Source organism: Heterodontus francisci, chromosome 12 (assembly GCF_036365525.1).
Source record: "Heterodontus francisci isolate sHetFra1 chromosome 12, sHetFra1.hap1, whole genome shotgun sequence".
In the NCBI taxonomy this organism is placed as follows: Eukaryota; Metazoa; Chordata; class Chondrichthyes; order Heterodontiformes; family Heterodontidae; genus Heterodontus; species Heterodontus francisci.
Window position 1 is genome coordinate 11979935 of NC_090382.1, and position 21336 is coordinate 12001270.

Below are 21336 nucleotides of genomic sequence, written 5' to 3' on the forward strand. Positions count from 1 at the left end.
CAGCCAGTTCTTTATCCATCTAGCTAGTACACCTTGGACCCCATGCGCCTTCACTTTCTCCATCAGCCTACCATGGGGAACCTTATCAAATGCCTTACTGAAGTCCATGTATATGACATCTACAGCCCTTCCCTCATCAATCAACTTTGTCACTTCCTCAACGAATTCTATTAAGTTGGTAAGACATGACCTTCCCTGCACAAAACCATGTTGCCTCTCACTGATAAGCCCATTTTCTTCCAAATGGGAACAGATCCTATCCCTCAGTATCTTCTCCAGCAGCTTCCCTACCACTGACGTCAGGCTCACTGGTCTATAATTACCTGGATTATCCCTGCTACCCTTCTTAAACAAGGGGACAACATTAGCAATTCTCCAGTCCTCCGGGACCTCACCCGTGTTTAAGGATGCTGCAAAGATATCTGTTAAGGCCCCAGCTATTTCCTCTCTCACTTCCCTCAGTAACCTGGGATAGATCCCATCTGGACCTGGGGACTTGTCCACCTTAATGCCTTTTAGAATACCCAACACTTCCTCCCTCCTTATGCCGACTTGACCTAGAGTAATCAAACATCTGTTCCTAAACTCAACATCCGTCATGTCCCTCTCCTTGGTGAATACCGATGCAAAGTACTCGTTTAGAATCTCACCCATTTTCTCTGACTCCACGCATAACTTTCCTCCTTTGTCCTTCAGTGGGCCAATCCTTTCTCTAGTTACCCTCTTGCTCCTTAGATATGAATAGAAGGCTTTGGGATTTTCCTTAACCCTGTTTGCTAAAGATATTTCATGACCCCTTTTAGCCCTCTTAATTCCTCGTTTCAGATTGGTCCTAGATTCCCGATATTCTTTCAAAGCTTCGTCTTTCTTCAGCCTCCTAGACCTTATGTATGCTTCCTTTTTCCTCTTAGCTAGTCTCACAATTTCACCTGTCATCCATGGTTCCCTAATCTTGCCATTTCTATCCCTCATTTTCACAGGAACATGTCTCTCCTGCACGCTAATCAACCTCTCTTTAAAAGCTCCCACATATCAAATGTGGATTTACCTTCAAACAGCTGCTATAGAGTCACGCACACAGACTGTGCTATACAGCCACACATATAGACTGTGCTATAGAGTGACCGACCGACTGTGCTATGGAGTCACACACACTGACTGTGTTCTCAATTGACACACACAGACTGTGCTATATAGACACACATACAGACTATGCTATAGTGTCACCGACAGACTGTGCTATGGAGTCACACACACAGACTTTGCTACAGAGTCACAAACATAGACATTGCTGTAGAGTCACATACAGACTGCAATGGAGTCACGAGCATCGACTGTGCTACTGAGTCACAGACTGTGCTTTAGAGTCACAGACACCGACTGTGCTCTCGATTGACACACACAGACTGTGCTATACAGCCGCACATACAGACTGTGCAATAGAGTCACAGACACAGACTGCTATACAGTCACACACACATATGGTTCTATAGCGTCACACACACAGATTGTGCTATCAAGTCACCGACCGACTGTGCTATAGATTCACACACACTGACTGTGCTATAGCATCACAAACACAAACTGTGCTACCGAGTCACACACACAGACTGTGCTATAGAGTGGCAGCCACAGACTGTGTTGTAGAGTCACACATACAGACGTTATCTAGTCACACACACGGACTGTGCTATAGAGTCACACAGACAGACTGTGCTATAGAATCACACATAGATTGTGCTATAGAATCACACATAGATTGTGCTATAGAGTCACACATACAGATTGTGCTATAGAGTCACACATAAAGACTGTGCTATAGAATCACACACATAGATTGTGCTATAGAGTCACACATACAGATTGTGCTATAGAGTCACACAGACAGACCGTGCTATAGAGTCACACAGACAGACCGTGCTATAGAGTCACACAGACAGACTGTGCTATAGAATCACACATACAGACTGTGCTATAGAGTCACACAGACAGACCGTGCTATAGAGTCACACAGACAGACCGTGCTATAGAGTCACACATACAGATTGTGCTATAGAGTCACACAGACAGACCGTGCTACAGAGTCACACATACAGACTGTGCTATAGAATCACACACATAGATTGTGCTATAGAGTCACACACGGACTGTGCGAGAGTCACACAGACAGACTGTGCTATAGAATCACACATAAAGACTGTGCTATAGAGTCACACATACAGACTGTGCTATAGAGTCACACATACAGACTGTGCTATAGAGTCACACATACAGACTGTGCTATAGAATCACACACATAGATTGTGCTCTAGAGTCACACACGGACTGTGCTATAGAGTCACACAGACAGACTGTGCTATAGAATCACACACAGATTGTGCTATAGAGTCACACATACAGACTGTGCTATAGAGTCACACATACAGACTGTGCTATAGAGTCACACATACAGACTGTGCTATAGAGTCACACAGACAGACCGTGCTATAGAGTCACACATACAGACTGTGCTATAGAATCACACACATAGATTGTGCTATAGAGTCACACATACAGATTGTGCTATAGAGTCACACATACAGATTGTGCTATAGAGTCACACATAAAGACTGTGCTATAGAATCACACACATAGATTGTGCTATAGAGTCACACATACAGATTGTGCTATAGAGTCACACACGGACTGTGCTATAGAGTCACACAGACAGACTGTGCTATAGAATCACACACAGATTGTGCTATAGAGTCACACATACAGACTGTGCTATAGAGTCACACATACAGACTGTGCTATAGAGTCACACATACAGACTGTGCTATAGAGTCACACATAAAGACTGTGCTATAGAGTCACACATACAGACCGTGCTATAGAGTCACACATACAGACTGTGCTATAGAGTCACACATACAGACCGTGCTATAGAGTCACACATAAAGACTGTGCTATAGAGTCACACATACAGACCGTGCTATAGAGTCACACATACAGACTGTGCTATAGAGTCACACATACAGACCGTGCTATAGAGTCACACATAAAGACTGTGCTATAGAGTCACACATACAGACCGTGCTATAGAGTCACACATAAAGACTGTGCTATAGAGTCACACATACAGACTGTGCTATAGAGTCACACATAAAGACTGTGCTATAGAGTCACACATACAGACTGTGCTATAGAGTCACACATACAGACTGTGCTATAGAATCACACACAGATTGTGCTATAGAGTCACACATACAGACTGTGCTATAGAGTCACACATACAGACCGTGCTATAGAGTCACACATAAAGACTGTGCTATAGAGTCACACATACAGACCGTGCTATAGAGTCACACATACAGACTGTGCTATAGAGTCACACATACAGACCGTGCTATAGAGTCACACATAAAGACTGTGCTATAGAGTCACACATACAGACCGTGCTATAGAGTCACACATAAAGACTGTGCTATAGAGTCACACATACAGACTGTGCTATAGAGTCACACATAAAGACTGTGCTATAGAGTCACACATACAGACTGTGCTATAGAGTCACACATACAGACTGTGCTATAGAGTCACACATACAGACTGTGCTATAGAATCACACACAGATTGTGCTATAGAGTCACACATACAGACTGTGCTATAGAGTCACACATACAGACTGTGCTATAGAGTCACACATACAGACCGTGCTATAGAGTCACACATAAAGACTGTGCTATAGAGTCACACATACAGACTGTGCTATAGAGTCACACATACAGACCGTGCTATAGAGTCACACATAAAGACTGTGCTATAGAGTCACACATACAGACTGTGCTATAGAGTCACACAGACAGACCGTGCTATAGAGTCACACATACAGACTGTGCTATAGAGTCACACATAAAGACTGTGCTCTAGAGTCACACACGGACTGTGCTATAGAGTCACACAGACAGACTGTGCTATAGAATCACACACAGATTGTGCTATAGAGTCACACATACAGACTGTGCTATAGAGTCACACATACAGACTGTGCTATAGAGTCACACAGACAGACTGTGCTATAGAGTCACACATACAGACTGTGCTATAGAATCACACACATAGATTGTGCTATAGAGTCACACATACAGATTGTGCTATAGAGTCACACATACAGATTGTGCTATAGAGTCACACATAAAGTCTGTGCTATAGAATCACACACATAGATTGTGCTATAGAGTCACACATACAGATTGTGCTATAGAGTCACACAGACAGACCGTGCTATAGAGTCACACAGACAGACCGTGCTATAGAGTCACACATACAGATTGTGCTATAGAGTCACACAGACAGACCGTGCTACAGAGTCACACATACAGACTGTGCTATAGAATCACACACATAGATTGTGCTATAGAGTCACACATACAGATTGTGCTGTAGAGTGGCAGCCACAGACTGTGTTGTAGAGTCACACATACAGACGTTATCTAGTCACACACACGGACTGTGCTATAGAGTCACACACAGACTGTGCTATAGAGTCACACACAGACTGTGCTATCGAGTCACACACAGACTGTGCTATCGAGTCACACACAGACTGTGCTATCGAGTCACACACAGACAGACTGTGCTATAGAATCACACATAGATTGTGCTATAGAGTCACACATACAGATTGTGCTGTAGAGTCACACATACAGACTGTGCTATAGAGTCACACAGACAGACCGTGCTACAGAGTCACACATACAGACTGTGCTATAGAATCACACACATAGATTGTGCTATAGAGTCACACATACAGATTGTGCTATAGAGTCACACATACAGATTGTGCTATAGAGTCACACATACAGATTGTGCTATAGAGTCACACATACAGATTGTGCTATAGAGTCACACATAAAGACTGTGCTATAGAATCATACACACAACCTGTGCTACAGAGTCACAGACGCAGATTGTGCTATAGATTCACACACATAGACTGTGCTATAGTCACATAGGCTATAGAGTCACACACAGTCTGTGTATAGAATCACCCACAGACAGTGCTGTAGAGTCACTCACAGAAAGTGCTATAGAGTCACACACAGACTGTGCTATAGAAACACACACCTCTGTATTATCAAGGAAGAAATAGCAGGGCATCTCGATAGAAATTGTCCTGTTGGGCAGACGCAGCATGGGTTCATGAAGGGCAGGTCATGCTTGACAAATCTTTTGGAATTCTATGATGACATTACGAGCAAGGTGGACAATGGGGACCCAGTGGATGTGGTGTACCTAGATTTCCAAAAGGCCTTCGACAAGGTGCCGCACAAGAGGCTGCTGCATAAGATAAGGATGCATGGCGTCAGGGGTAAAGTATTAGCATGGATAGAGGATTGGTTGACTAACAGGAAGCAGAGAGTGGGGATAAATGAGTGCTATTCTGGTTGGCAATCAGTCACTCGTGGTGTGCCTCAGGGATCGGTGTTGGGACCGCAATTATTTACAATTTATCTAGATGATTTGAAGTTGGAGACCACGTGTAGGGTGTCAAGGTTTGCAGATGACACTAAGATGAGTGGCAGAGCAAAGTGTGCAGATGACTGTGAAACTTTGCAGAGGAACATAGATACATTGAGTGAGTGGGCAAAGGTCTGGCAGATGGAATACAATGTTAATAAATGCGAAGTCATTCATTTCGGTAGGAGTAACAGTAAAAAGGATTATTACTTGAATGGTAAAAAGTTACAGCATGCTGCTATGCAGAGGGACCTGGGTGTCCTTGTGCATGAATCGCAGAAGGTTGGTCTGCAGGTACAGCAAGTAATTAGGAAGGCAAATGGAATTTTGTCCTTCATTGCTAAAGGGATTGAGTTTAAAAGCAGAGAGGTTATGTTGCAGCTGTATAAGGTACTGGTGAGGCCGCACCTGGAGTACTGTGTGCAGTTTTGGTCTCCTTACTTGAGAAAGGATATACTGGCACTGGAGAGGGTGCAGAGGAGGTTCACTAGGTTGATTCCGGAGTTGAGGGGGTTGGCTTATGAGGAGAGACTGAGTAGATTGGGATTATATTCATTGGAGTTCAGAAGAATGAGGGGGGATCTTATAGAAACATATAAAATCATGAAGGGAATAGATCAGATACAAGTAGAGAGGATGTTTCCACTGGCAGGTGAAGCTAGGACAAGAGGGCATAACCTCAAGATTAGAGGGAGCAGATTTAGGACTGAATTAAGAAAGAACTTCTTCACCCAGAGGGTTGTTAATCTATGGAATTCCTTGCCCAGTGAAGTAGTTGACGCTTCTTCAGTAAACGTCTTTAAAACTAAGGTAGATATCTTTTTGAACAATAAAGGAATTAAGGGATACGGTGGGAGCGCGGGTAAGTGGATCTGAGTCCACGAAAAGATCAGCCATGATCTTATTGAATGGCGGAGCAGGCTCGAGGGGCCGGACGGCCTACTCCTGCTCCTAGTTCTTATGATCTTATGATAGAGTCACACATACAGACTGTGCTATAGAGTCACACATACAGACTGTGCTATAGAGTCACACATACAGACTGTGCTATAGAGTCACACACAGAGACTGTGCTGTAGATTCACAGACACAGACTGTGCTATAGATTCACAGACACAGACTGTACTATAGAATCACACATGCAGACTGTGCTATTCTTTTCTTTCTTTCTATTGGGCCTCCTTATCTCGAGAGACAATGGATACGCGCCTGGAGGTGGTCAGTGGTTTGTGAAGCAGCGCCTGGAGTGGCTATAAAGGCCAATTCTGGAGTGACAGGCTCTTCCACAGGTGCTGCAGAGAAATTTGTTTGTTGGGGCTGTTGCACAGTTGGCTCTCCCCTTGCGCCTCTGTCTTTTTTCCTGCCAACTACTAAGTCTCTTCGACTCGCCACAATTTAGCCCTGTCTTTATGGCTGCCCGCCAGCTCTGGCGAATGCTGGCAACTGACTCCCACGCTATAGAGTCACACATACAGACTGTGCTATAGAATCACACATACAGACTGTGCTGTAGAGTCACACATACAGACTGTGCTGTAGAGTCACACACAGAGACTGTGCTGTAGATTCACAGACACAGACTGTGCTATAGATTCACAGACACAGACTGTACTATAGAATCACACATGCAGACTGTGCTATAGAGTCACACATACAGACTGTGCTGTAGAGTCACACACAGAGACTGTGCTGTAGATTCACAGACACAGACTGTGCTGTAGAGTCACACACAGACTGTGCTATAGAGTCACACACACAGACTGTGCTATGGAGTCACAGACGCAGACTGTGCTATAGAGTCACACACAGAGACTGTGCTATAGATTCACAGACACAGACTGTGCTATAGAGTCACACACATCAAACTGTACTATAGCATCACAAACACAAATTGTGCTACCGAGTCTCACACACAGACTGTGCTATAGAGTCACACACAGACTGTGCAAGAGAAACACAGATGCAGACCATGCTATAGAATCGCACACAGACAGTGCTGTAGAGTAACTCACAGACTGTGCTATGGAGTCACACATACAGACTGTGCTATAGAGTCACACACACAGACTGTGCTATGGAGTCACACACACAGACTGTGCTATGGAGTCACACACACAGACTGTGCTGTAGAGTAACTCACAGACTGTGCTATGGAGTCACACATACAGACTGTGCTATAGAGTCACACATACAGACTTTGCTATAGAATCACACACATAGACTGTGCTGTAGAGTCACACACATAGACTGTGCTATAGAGTCAGACATACAGAATGTGCTATACAGTCACACACAGACTGTGCAAGAGAAACACAGACGCAGACCATGCTATAGAATCGCACACAGACAGTGCTGTAGAGTAACTCACAGACTGTGCTATGGAGTCACACATACAGACTGTGCTATAGAGTCACACACACAGACTGTGCTATGGAGTCACACACACAGACTGTGCTGTAGAGTAACTCACAGACTGTGCTATGGAGTCACACATACAGACTGTGCTATAGAGTCACACATACAGACTTTGCTATAGAATCACACACATAGACTGTGCTGTAGAGTCACACACATAGACTGTGCTATAGAGTCAGACATACAGAATGTGCTATACAGTCACACACAGACTGTGCAAGAGAAACACAGACGCAGACCATGCTATAGAATCGCACACAGGCAGTGCTGTAGAGTCACTCACAGACAGCGCTATCAAGTCTCACATACAGACTGTGCTATAGAGTCACACATACAGATGGTTCTATAGAATCACCCATATCGACTGTGCTATAGAGTCACACATACAGATGGTTCTATAGAATCACCCATATCGACTGTGCTATAGAGTCACACATACAGATGGTTCCATAGAATCACCCATATCGACTGTGCTATAGAGTCACACATACAGATGGTTCTATAGAATCACACATATCGACTGTGCTATAGAGTCACACACACAGACTGCGCTATAGTCACAGACTGTTCTAGAGAGTCACACACACAGACTGTGCTACAGCATCACACACAGACTGTGCTGTAGCATGACACACGGACTATGTGCTACAGTGATAGGCACACATACTTTAGACCTATAGAGTACTGTGTCACAGAGATACTGAAGTATAGAGCTGTTGTCAGACACCCAGACTGTACCCTGTCTCTCACACAGGCAACAGATGTTCAGTGTGACTGATTCGCAGCATGAGGACAGTACAATTTGTCTGGACTGTACCTTAATAGTTATTGTTCCACGTCGCTCGAAGATGAAAGGGCTGTCTATGAGGTGCTCATATGTGGCGCCACTCAACTGTATGTGCATCTCCTGAAGAAGGAATGGGGATAGCTGTGGGAAATTATACATTAATGCAACAAAAACTGAAATTTCAGCTACATGGGAAGGGCAGAACAGTGTAAACCAGCACTTTATAATCAGAGTAACATAGTCTGAATTAGCAGGATAGCTGTTCACTGTAACTCACAACAAGAGTGCAACACAGCACTCAAAAATATAGTAACAGTAATCACAGTACTAAAACAGTAATAGAGTAACAGAGGACAGTAACACAGCACTTTAACACAGAGTAACACAGCACTGGCCAACAGAGCAACATGATCCTGTACAAGTTACAGAGTACTGCTGATTACAGTGAGACTAACACAACACCCTATAACAAGGTCACTGACCTGAAACGTTAACTCTGCTTCTCTCTCCACAGATGCTGCCAGGCCTGCTGAGTATTTCCAGCAATTATTGGTTTTATTTCAGATTTCCAACATCTGCAGTATATTATTTTTTACCCTATAACAGTTACTGAGTAATAGAGTTACACAACACTGCATAAGACAGTAACTGTAGCACTGTACAGTAAACTCTGTAGCACAAAAGAACAAAGGACATTACAGCACAGGAACAGGCCATTCGGCCCTCCAAGCCTGCGCCGATCGTGATGCCTGCCTAAACTAACACCTTCTGCACTTCCGGGGCCCATATCCCTCTATTCCCTTCCTATTCATATATTTGTCAAGATGTCTCTTAAATGTCGCTATCGTACCTGCTTCCACCACCTCCCCTGGCAGCAAGTTCCAGGCACTCACCACCCTCTGTGTAAAAAACTTGCCTCGCGCATCCCCTCTAAACTTTGCCCCTCGCACCTTAAACCTATGTCCCCTAGTAACTGACTCTTCCACCCTGGGAAAAAGCTTCTGACTATCCACTCTGTCCATGCCGCTCATAACTTTGTAAACCTCTATCATGTCGCCCCTCCACCTCCGTCGTTCCAGTGAAAACAATCCGAGTTTTTCCAACCTCTCCTCATAGCTAATGCCCTCCAGACCAGGCAACATCCTGGTAAACCTCCTCTGTACCCTCTCCAAAGCCTCCACGTCCTTCTGGTAGTGTGGTATGATAGTAATGGAGTAACAAAAAATGACAGAATGACAGCACCATAAAACCGCTTTGGAGAAAGGTAGCACAGTGGAATCTAGTAACAGAGTAACAGAATACTGTGTAAGGTCATTCCAGAATAACAGTGCACTAGATTAACTGATTGATGTGATGCTGTGTTAACTGCAAAGTGACACCCACTGCATCCACAGTGTAACACCCACTTGTATAGAGAGTGACACCCACTGCATCCACAGTGTGACACCCACTTGTATAGAGAGTGACACCCACTGCATCCAGAGTGACATCCAGAGTGACACCCGATGTATACGGAGTGAGACCTACTGTATCCACAGTGTGTCATGCAGTGTATCCACAGTGTGACACCCACTTGTATGGAGAGTGACACCCACTGCATCCAGAGTGACACCCAGTGCATCCACAGTATAACACCCACTTGTATGGAGAGTGACACCCACTGCATCCAGAGTGAACCCACTGCATCCACAGTATAACACCCACTTGTATAGAGAGTGACACCCACTGCATCGAGAGTGACACCCAGTGCATCCACAGTGTAACACCCACTTGTATGGAGAGTGACACCCATTGCATCCACAGTGTAACACCCACTTGTATAGAGAGTGACACCCACTGCATCCACAGTGTAACACCCACTTGTATAGAGAGTGACACCCACTGCATCCAGAGTGAACCCAGTGCATCCACAGTATAACACCCACTTGTATAGAGAGTGACACCCACTGCATCCAGAGTGACAACCAATGTATACAGTGACACCCAATGTATATGGAGTGAGACCTACTGTATCCACAGTGTGACACCCAGTGTATCCACAGTGTGACACACACTGTATACAGAGTGACAACCAATGTACACAGTGACACCCAATGTATATGGAGTGAGACCTACTGCATCCACATTGTGACACCCAGTGTATCGACAGTGTGACACACACAGTATACCAAGTGTGGCAACCACTGTATACCCAGAGTGACACCCACTGCACCCACAGAGTGACACTCACTGTATCATAGAGTGACACCCACTCTATCCAGAGTGCGACACCCACTCTATCCAGAGTGCGACACCCACTCTATCCAGAGTGCGACACCCACTCTATCCAGAGTGCGACACCCACTCTATCCAGAGTGCGACACCCACTCTATCCAGAGTGCGACACCCACTCTATCCAGAGTGCGACACCCACTCTATCCAGAGTGCGACACCCACTCTATCCAGAGTGCGACACCCACTCTATCCAGAGTGCGACACCCACTCTATCCAGAGTGCGACACCCACTCTATCCAGAGTGCGACACCCACTCTATCCAGAGTGCGACACCCACTCTATCCAGAGTGCGACACCCACTCTATCCAGAGTGCGACACCCACTCTATCCACAGTGCGACACCCACTCTATCCACAGTGCGACACCCACTCTATCCACAGTGCGACACCCACTCTATCCACAGTGCGACACCCACTCTATCCACAGTGCGACACCCACTCTATCCACAGTGCGACACCCACTCTATCCACAGTGCGACACCCACTCTATCCACAGTGCGACACCCACTCTATCCACAGTGCGACACCCACTCTATCCACAGTGCGACACCCACTCTATCCACAGTGCGACACCCACTCTATCCACAGTGCGACACCCACTCTATCCACAGTGCGACACCCACTCTATCCACAGTGCGACACCCACTCTATCCACAGTGCGACACCCACTCTATCCACAGTGCGACACCCACTCTATCCACAGTGCGACACCCACTCTATCCACAGTGCGACACCCACTGCATCCAGAGTGCGACACCCACTGCATCCAGAGTGACACTCAATGTATCCAGAGTGACACCCATTGCATTCAATTCTGGACACCACAGGAAGGATGTACATGGCCTTGGGGTGGGTGAGGTATAAATTCATCAGAAGTGTCTGGAGCTAAATGGGTTGAATTCTGTGGTCAGTGGCACACATGAAGTTTGTATTCCCTTGAATAACAAAGGTGATAAAATGTTCCCGCAATGTGTGCTCCGCACATGCAGCTGCTCAGGCCTTACCTTGCCTTTACTCTCCATGGCTGATGCTGAATGGACAGTGTCTCCGTACAGCCCGAACCGAGGCATCTTGTGTCCCACCACACCAGCTACAACCATCCCAGAGTGAACACCTCATCAGAGAGAGAAACAGGAAGTGAGGGTGAGGAACTGGACCAGCCTCTATCCATCTACTCAATCACTCCATCCTTGCAAGGCTGAGATATGCTAACAATCTGATCTGGATGACAAGCTGCAAGGCGTGGCAGAACTACTCACTCGGATTGGCTTCTAAAGGTCCAGAAACACATGCTGATCCCACGCATTGTGCTCAAATTGTGTACATTTCCCCTCATGAGATCACAAATCCTGGTCAGGCAGGAGACAGCTTCAGCAAAGGCAAGGAAAGAACACTCCTTCTAGTCACTACTAACTGGAATTAATGTTCCTTGATACCCTGGTTATCCACTCATTCTGCATCACCCTTGCAAAGCTGGCAATTAGAAAGTCAACAATCAGTCCCAAAACACACATTCACACCAATCAGTCCCAAAACTCACTCTCAAACGAATCAATCAGTCCCAAAACTCACACTCACACTAATCAATCAGTCCCAAAACTCACACTCACACTAATCAATCAGTCCCAAAACACACATTCACACCAATCAGTCCCAAAACTCACACTCACACTAATCAATCAGTCCCAAAACTCACACTCACACTAATCAATCAGTCCCAAAACTCACATTCACACCAATCAATCGGTCCCAAAACTCACTCTCAAGCCAATCAGTCCCAAAACTCACTCTCAAACCAATCAGACCCAAAACTCACATTCACACCAATCAGTCCAAAAACTGACTCTCAAACCAATCAGTCCCAAAACTCACACTCACACCAATCAGACCCAAAACTCACATTCACACCAATCAGTCCCAAATCTCACATTCACACCAATCAGTCCCAAATCTCACTTTCACACCAATCAGTCCCAAAACTCACACTCACACGAATCAGTCCCAAAACTCACATTCACACCAAGCAGTCCCAAATCTCACATTCACACCAATCAGTCCAAAAACTCACTTTCAAACCAATCAGTCCCAAAAATCACACTCGCACAAAACTCACATTCACACCAATCAGTCCCAAATCTCACTTTCACACCAATCAGACCCAAAGCTCACATTCACACCAATCAGTCCCAAACCTCACATTCACACCAATCAGTCCAAAAACTCACTCTCACACCAATCAGTCCCAAAACTCACTCTCACACCAATCAGTCCCAAAACTCACACTCACACCACCAGTCCCAAAGCGCACACTCACACCAATCAGTCCCAAAACTCACTCTCACACCAATCAGTCCCAAAACTCACTCTCACAACAATCAGTCCCAAAACTCACACTCACACCAATCAGTCCCAAAGCTCACACTCAAACCAATGAGTCCCAAAACTCACTCTCACACCAATCAGTCCCAAAGCTCACACTCACACCAATCAGTCCCAAAATTCACACTCACACCAATCAGTCCCAAAGCTCACACTCAAACCAATTAGTCCCAAAACTCACTCTCACACCAATCAGTCCCAAAGCTCACACTCAAACCAATGAGTCCCAAAACTCACTCTCACACCAATCAGTCCCAAAGCTCACACTCAAACCAATCAGTTCCAAAACTCACATTCACACCAATCATTCCCAAAACTCACTCTCAGACCAATCAGTCCCAAATCTGACTTTCACACCAATCAGACCCAAAACTCACACTCACACCAATCAGTCCCAAATCTCACTTTCACACCAATCAGTCCCAAATCTCACTTTCACACCAATCAGTCCCAAAACTCACTCTCACACCAATCAGTCCCAAAACTCACACTCACACCACCAGTCCCAAAGCGCACACTCACACCAATCAGTCCCAAAACTCACTCTCACACCAATCAGTCCCAAAACTCACTCTCACAACAATCAGTCCCAAAACTCACACTCACACCAATCAGTCCCAAAGCTCACACTCAAACCAATGAGTCCCAAAACTCACTCTCACACCAATCAGTCCCAAAGCTCACACTCACACCAATCAGTCCCAAAATTCACACTCACACCAATCAGTCCCAAAGCTCACACTCAAACCAATTAGTCCCAAAACTCACTCTCACACCAATCAGTCCCAAAGCTCACACTCAAACCAATGAGTCCCAAAACTCACTCTCACACCAATCAGTCCCAAAGCTCACACTCAAACCAATCAGTTCCAAAACTCACATTCACACCAATCATTCCCAAAACTCACTCTCAGACCAATCAGTCCCAAAGCTCACATTCACACCAATCAGTCCCAAACCTCACATTCACACCAATCAGTCCAAAAACTCACTCTCACACCAATCAGTCCCAAAACTCACTCTCACACCAATCAGTCCCAAAACTCACACTCACACCACCAGTCCCAAAGCGCACACTCACACCAATCAGTCCCAAAACTCACTCTCACACCAATCAGTCCCAAAACTCACTCTCACAACAATCAGTCCCAAAACTCACACTCACACCAATCAGTCCCAAAGCTCACACTCAAACCAATGAGTCCCAAAACTCACTCTCACACCAATCAGTCCCAAAGCTCACACTCAAACCAATTAGTCCCAAAACTCACTCTCACACCAATCAGTCCCAAAGCTCACACTCAAACCAATGAGTCCCAAAACTCACTCTCACACCAATCAGACCCAAAACTCACACTCACACCAATCAGTCCCAAATCTCACTTTCACACCAATCAGTCCCAAATCTCACTTTCACACCAATCAGTCCCAAATCTCACTTTCACACCAATCAGACCCAAAACTCACATTCACACCAATCAGTCCCAAAACTCACATTCACACCAAGCAGTCCCAAATCTCACTTTCACACCAATCAGTCCCAAAACTCACACTCAACCCAATCAGTCCCAAATCTCACTTTCACACCAATCAGACCCAAAACTCACATTCACACCAATCAGACCCAAAACTCACATTCACACCAATCAGACCCAAAACTCACATTCACACCAATCAGTCCCAAATCTCACATTCACACCAATCAGACCCAAAACTCACATTCACACCAATCAGTCCAAAAACTCACTCTCAGACCAATCAGTCCCAAAACTCACTCTCACACCAATCAGTCCCAAAACTCACACTCACACCAATCAGTCCAAAAACTCACTCTCAGACCAATCAGTCCCAAAACTCACTCTCACACCAATCAGACCCAAAACTCACATTCACACCAATCAGTCCCAAATCTCACTCTCAAACCAATCAGTCCCAAAACTCACATTCACACCAATCAGTCCCAAAACTCACATTCACACCAATCAGTCCCAAAACTCACATTCACACCAATCAGTCCCAAAACTCACACTCACACCAATCAGTCCCAAAACTCACACTCAAACCAATCAGACCCAAAACTCACATTCACACCAATCAGTCCCAAATCTCACTTTCACACCAATCAGACCCAAAACTCACATTCACACCAATCAGACCCAAATCTCACATTTACAGCAATCACAAAACTCACATTCACACCAATCAGTCCCAAATCTCACTTTCACACCAATCAGACCCAAATCTCACTTTCACACCAATCAGACCCAAAACTCACTCTCAAACCAATCAGACCCAAAACTCACACTCACACCAATCAGACCCAAAACTCACATTCACACCAATCAATCACAAAACTCACATTCACACCAATCAGTCCCAAATCTCACTTTCACACCAATCAGACCCAAATCTCACATTTACACCAATCAATCACAAAACTCACATTCACACCAATCAGACCCAAAACTCACATTCACACCAATCAGACCCAAATCTCACTTTCACACCAATCAGACCCAAAACTCACTCTCAAACCAATCAGACCCAAAACTCACACTCACACCAATCAGACCCAAAACTCACATTCACACCAATCAGTCCCAAATCTCACTATCACACCAATCAGACCCAAAACTCACATTCACACCAATCAGTCCCAAATCTCACTTTCACACCAATCAGACCCAAAACTCACTCTCAAACCAATCAGACCCAAAACTCACACTCACACCAATCAGACCCAAAACTCACATTCACACCAATCAGTCCCAAATCTCACTTTCACACCAATCAGACCCAAAACTCACTCTCAAACCAATCAGACCCAAAACTCACACTCACACCAATCAGACCCAAAACTCACATTCACACCAATCAGACCCAAAACTCACTCTCAAACCAATCAGACCCAAAACTCACATTCACACCAATCAGACCCAAATCTCACTTTCACACCAATCAGTCCCAAAACTCACATTCACACCAATCAGTCCCAAAACTCACTTTCACACCAATCAGACCCAAAACTCACTCTCAAACCAATCAATCACAAAACTCACACTCACACCAATCAGACCCAAAACTCACATTCACACCAATCAGTCCCAAATCTCACTTTCACACCAATCAGTCCCAAAACTCACATTCACACCAATCAGTCCCAAAACTCACTTTCACACCAATCAGTCCCAAAACTCACATTCAAACCAATCAGACCCAAAACTCACATTCACACCAATCAGACCCAAAACTCACATTCACACCAATCAGACACAAAACTCACTCTCAAACCAATCAGACCCAAAACTCACATTCACACCAATCAGACCCAAAACTCACTCTCAAACCAATCAGACCCAAAACTCACTCTCAAACCAATCAGACCCAAAACTCACTCTCAAACCAATCAGACCCAAAACTCACTCTCAAACCAATCAGACCCAAAACTCACACTCACACCAATCAGACCCAAAACTCACATTCACACCAATCAGTCCCAAATCTCACTTTCACACCAATCAGTCCCAAAACTCACATTCACACCAATCAGTCCCAAAACTCACATTCAAACCAATCAGTCCCAAAACTCACATTCAAACCAATCAGACCCAAAACTCACATTCAAACCAATCAGACCCAAAACTCACATTCACACCAATCAGTCCCAAAACTCACATTCAAACCAATCAGTCCCAAAACTCACATTCACACCAATCAGTCCCAAAACTCACATTCACACCAATCAGACCCAAAACTCACATTCACATAAATCAGACCCAAAACTCACATTCAGACCAATCAGTCCCAAAACTCACATTCACACCAATCAGACTCAAAACTCACATTCACACCAATCAGACCCAAATCTCACTTTCACACCAATCAGTCCCAAAACTCACATTCACACCAATCAGTCCCAAAACTCACATTCAAACCAATCAGACCCAAAACTCACACTCACACCAATCAGACCCAAAACTCACATTCACACCAATCAGTCCCAAAACTCACATTCAAACCAATCAGACCCAAAACTCACATTCACATCAATCAGACCCAAAACTCACATTCAAACCAATCAGTCCCAAAACTCACATTCAAACCAATCAGACCCAAAACTCACATTCACATCAATCAGACCCAAAACTCACATTCACACCAATCAGTCCCAAAACTCACATTCAAACCAATCAGACCCAAAACTCACATTCACATCAATCAGACCCAAAACTCACATTCAAACCAATCAGTCCCAAAACTCACATTCAAACCAATCAGACCCAAAACTCACATTCAAACCAATCAGACCCAAAACTCACATTCACATCAATCAGACCCAAAACTCACATTCAAACCAATCAGTCCCAAAACTCACATTCACACCAATCAGTCCCAAAACTCACATTCAAACCAATCAGTCCCAAAACTCACATTCAAACCAATCAGACCCAAAACTCACATTCAAACCAATCAGTCCCAAAACTCACATTCAAACCAATCAGTCCCAAAACTCACATTCAAACCAATCAGACCCAAAACTCACATTCACACCAATCAGACCCAAAACTCACATTCAAACCAATCAGACCCAAAACTCACATTCAAACCAATCAGACCCAAAACTCACATTCACATCAATCAGACCCAAAACTCACATTCAAACCAATCAGACCCAAAACTCACATTCACATCAATCAGACCCAAAACTCACATTCAAACCAATCAGACCCAAAACTCACATTCACATCAATCAGACCCAAAACTCACATTCAAACCAATCAGACCCAAAACTCACATTCACATCAATCAGACCCAAAACTCACATTCAAACCAATCAGACCCAAAACTCACATTCACACCAATCAGTCCCAAAACTCACATTCACACCAATCAGACCCAAAACTCACATTCACATCAATCAGACCCAAAACTCACATTCAAACCAATCAGTCCCAAAACTCACATTCACACCAATCAGTCCCAAAACTCACATTCAAACCAATCAGACCCAAAACTCACATTCACATCAATCAGACCCAAAACTCACATTCAAACCAATCAGTCCCAAAACTCACATTCACACCAATCAGTCCCAAAACTCACATTCACATCAATCAGACCCAAAACTCACATTCAAACCAATCAGTCCCAAAACTCACATTCAAACCAATCAGACCCAAAACTCACATTCAAACCAATCAGACCCAAAACTCACATTCACATCAATCAGACCCAAAACTCACATTCAAACCAATCAGTCCCAAAACTCACATTCACACCAATCAGTCCCAAAACTCACATTCAAACCAATCAGTCCCAAAACTCACATTCAAACCAATCAGACCCAAAACTCACATTCAAACCAATCAGTCCCAAAACTCACATTCAAACCAATCAGTCCCAAAACTCACATTCAAACCAATCAGACCCAAAACTCACATTCACACCAATCAGACCCAAAACTCACATTCAAACCAATCAGACCCAAAACTCACATTCAAACCAATCAGACCCAAAACTCACATTCACATCAATCAGACCCAAAACTCACATTCAAACCAATCAGACCCAAAACTCACATTCACATCAATCAGACCCAAAACTCACATTCAAACCAATCAGACCCAAAACTCACATTCACATCAATCAGACCCAAAACTCACATTCAAACCAATCAGACCCAAAACTCACATTCACATCAATCAGACCCAAAACTCACATTCAAACCAATCAGACCCAAAACTCACATTCACACCAATCAGTCCCAAAACTCACATTCACACCAATCAGACCCAAAACTCACATTCACATCAATCAGACCCAAAACTCACATTCAAACCAATCAGTCCCAAAACTCACATTCACACCAATCAGTCCCAAAACTCACATTCAAACCAATCAGACCCAAAACTCACATTCACATCAATCAGACCCAAAACTCACATTCAAACCAATCAGTCCCAAAACTCACATTCACACCAATCAGTCCCAAAACTCACATTCACATCAATCAGACCCAAAACTCACATTCAAACCAATCAGTCCCAAAACTCACATTCAAACCAATCAGACCCAAAACTCACATTCAAACCAATCAGACCCAAAACTCACATTCACATCAATCAGACCCAAAACTCACATTCAAACCAATCAGTCCCAAAACTCACATTCACACCAATCAGTCCCAAAACTCACATTCAAACCAATCAGTCCCAAAACTCACATTCAAACCAATCAGACCCAAAACTCACATTCAAACCAATCAGTCCCAAAACTCACATTCAAACCAATCAGTCCCAAAACTCACATTCAAACCAATCAGACCCAAAACTCACATTCACACCAATCAGACCCAAAACTCACATTCAAACCAATCAGACCCAAAACTCACATTCAAACCAATCAGACCCAAAACTCACATTCACATCAATCAGACCCAAAACTCACATTCAAACCAATCAGACCCAAAACTCACATTCACATCAATCAGACCCAAAACTCACATTCAAACCAATCAGACCCAAAACTCACATTCACATCAATCAGACCCAAAACTCACATTCAAACCAATCAGACCCAAAACTCACATTCACATCAATCAGACCCAAAACTCACATTCAAACCAATCAGACCCAAAACTCACATTCACACCAATCAGTCCCAAAACTCACATTCACACCAATCAGACCCAAAACTCACATTCACATCAATCAGACCCAAAACTCACATTCAAACCAATCAGTCCCAAAACTCACATTCACACCAATCAGTCCCAAAACTCACATTCAAACCAATCAGTCCCAAAACTCACATTCACACCAATCAGACCCAAAACTCACATTCAAACCAATCAGACCCAAAACTCACTTTCAAACCAATCAGACCCAAAACTCACACTCACACCAATCAGACCCAAAACTCACATTCACACCAATCAGTCCCAAAACTCACATTCAAACCAATCAGACCCAAAACTCACACTCACACCAATCAGACCCAAAACTCACATTCACACCAATCAGACCCAAAACTCACATTCAAACCAATCAGACCCAAAACTCACATTCACACCAATCAGTCCCAAAACTCACATTCACACCAATCAGTCCCAAAACTCACATTCAAACCAATCAGACCCAAAACTCACTCTCAAACCAATCAGACCCAAAACTCACATTCAAACCAATCAGTCCCAAAACTCACATTCACACCAATCAGTCCCAAAACTCACATTCAAACCAATCAGACCCAAAACTCACATTCAAACCAATCAGTCCCAAAACTCACATTCACACCAATCAGTCCCAAAACTCACATTCAAACCAATCAGACCCAAAACTCACATTCAAACCAATCAGACCCAAAACTCACTCTCAGACCAATCAGTCCCAAAACTCACTCTCACACCAATCAGACCCAAAACTCACATTCACACCAATCAGTCCCAAATCTCACTCTCAAACCAATCAGTCCCAAAACTCACATTCACACCAATCAGTCCCAAAACTCACATTCACACCAATCAGTCCCAAAACTCACATTCACACCAATCAGTCCCAAAACTCACACTCACACCAATCAGTCCCAAAACTCACACTCAAACCAATCAGACCCAAAACTCACATTCACACCAATCAGTCCCAAATCTCACTTTCACACCAATCAGACCCAAAACTCACATTCACACCAATCAGACCCAAAACTCACTCTCAAACCAATCAGACCCAAAACTCACATTCACACCAATCAGACCCAAATCTCACTTTCACACCAATCAGTCCCAAAACTCACATTCACACCAATCAGTCCCAAAACTCACTTTCACACCAATCAGACCCAAAACTCACTCTCAAACCAATCAATCACAAAACTCACACTCACACCAATCAGACCCAAAACTCACATTCACACCAATCAGTCCCAAATCTCACTTTCACACCAATCAGACCCAAAACTCACATTCACACCAATCAGACCCAA

The 21336-nt window shown here is 44.2% G+C and overlaps 1 protein-coding gene across 1 annotated transcript in view; it reads right to left on the reverse strand.

Annotated features, from left to right (window-relative positions):
- LOC137375547 (soluble guanylate cyclase 88E-like) overlaps window positions 1-21336 on the reverse strand; it is a 425917-nt gene that overhangs the window by 13108 nt on the left and 391473 nt on the right. Inside the window, exons 14-15 of the mRNA XM_068042889.1 lie at window positions 11982-12091; window positions 8735-8824 (exon numbers count right to left, since the gene is read on the reverse strand). Of these exons, the coding sequence (XP_067898990.1) occupies window positions 8735-8824; window positions 11982-12091 (200 nt within the window). The remainder of the gene's footprint in view (window positions 1-8734; window positions 8825-11981; window positions 12092-21336) is intronic.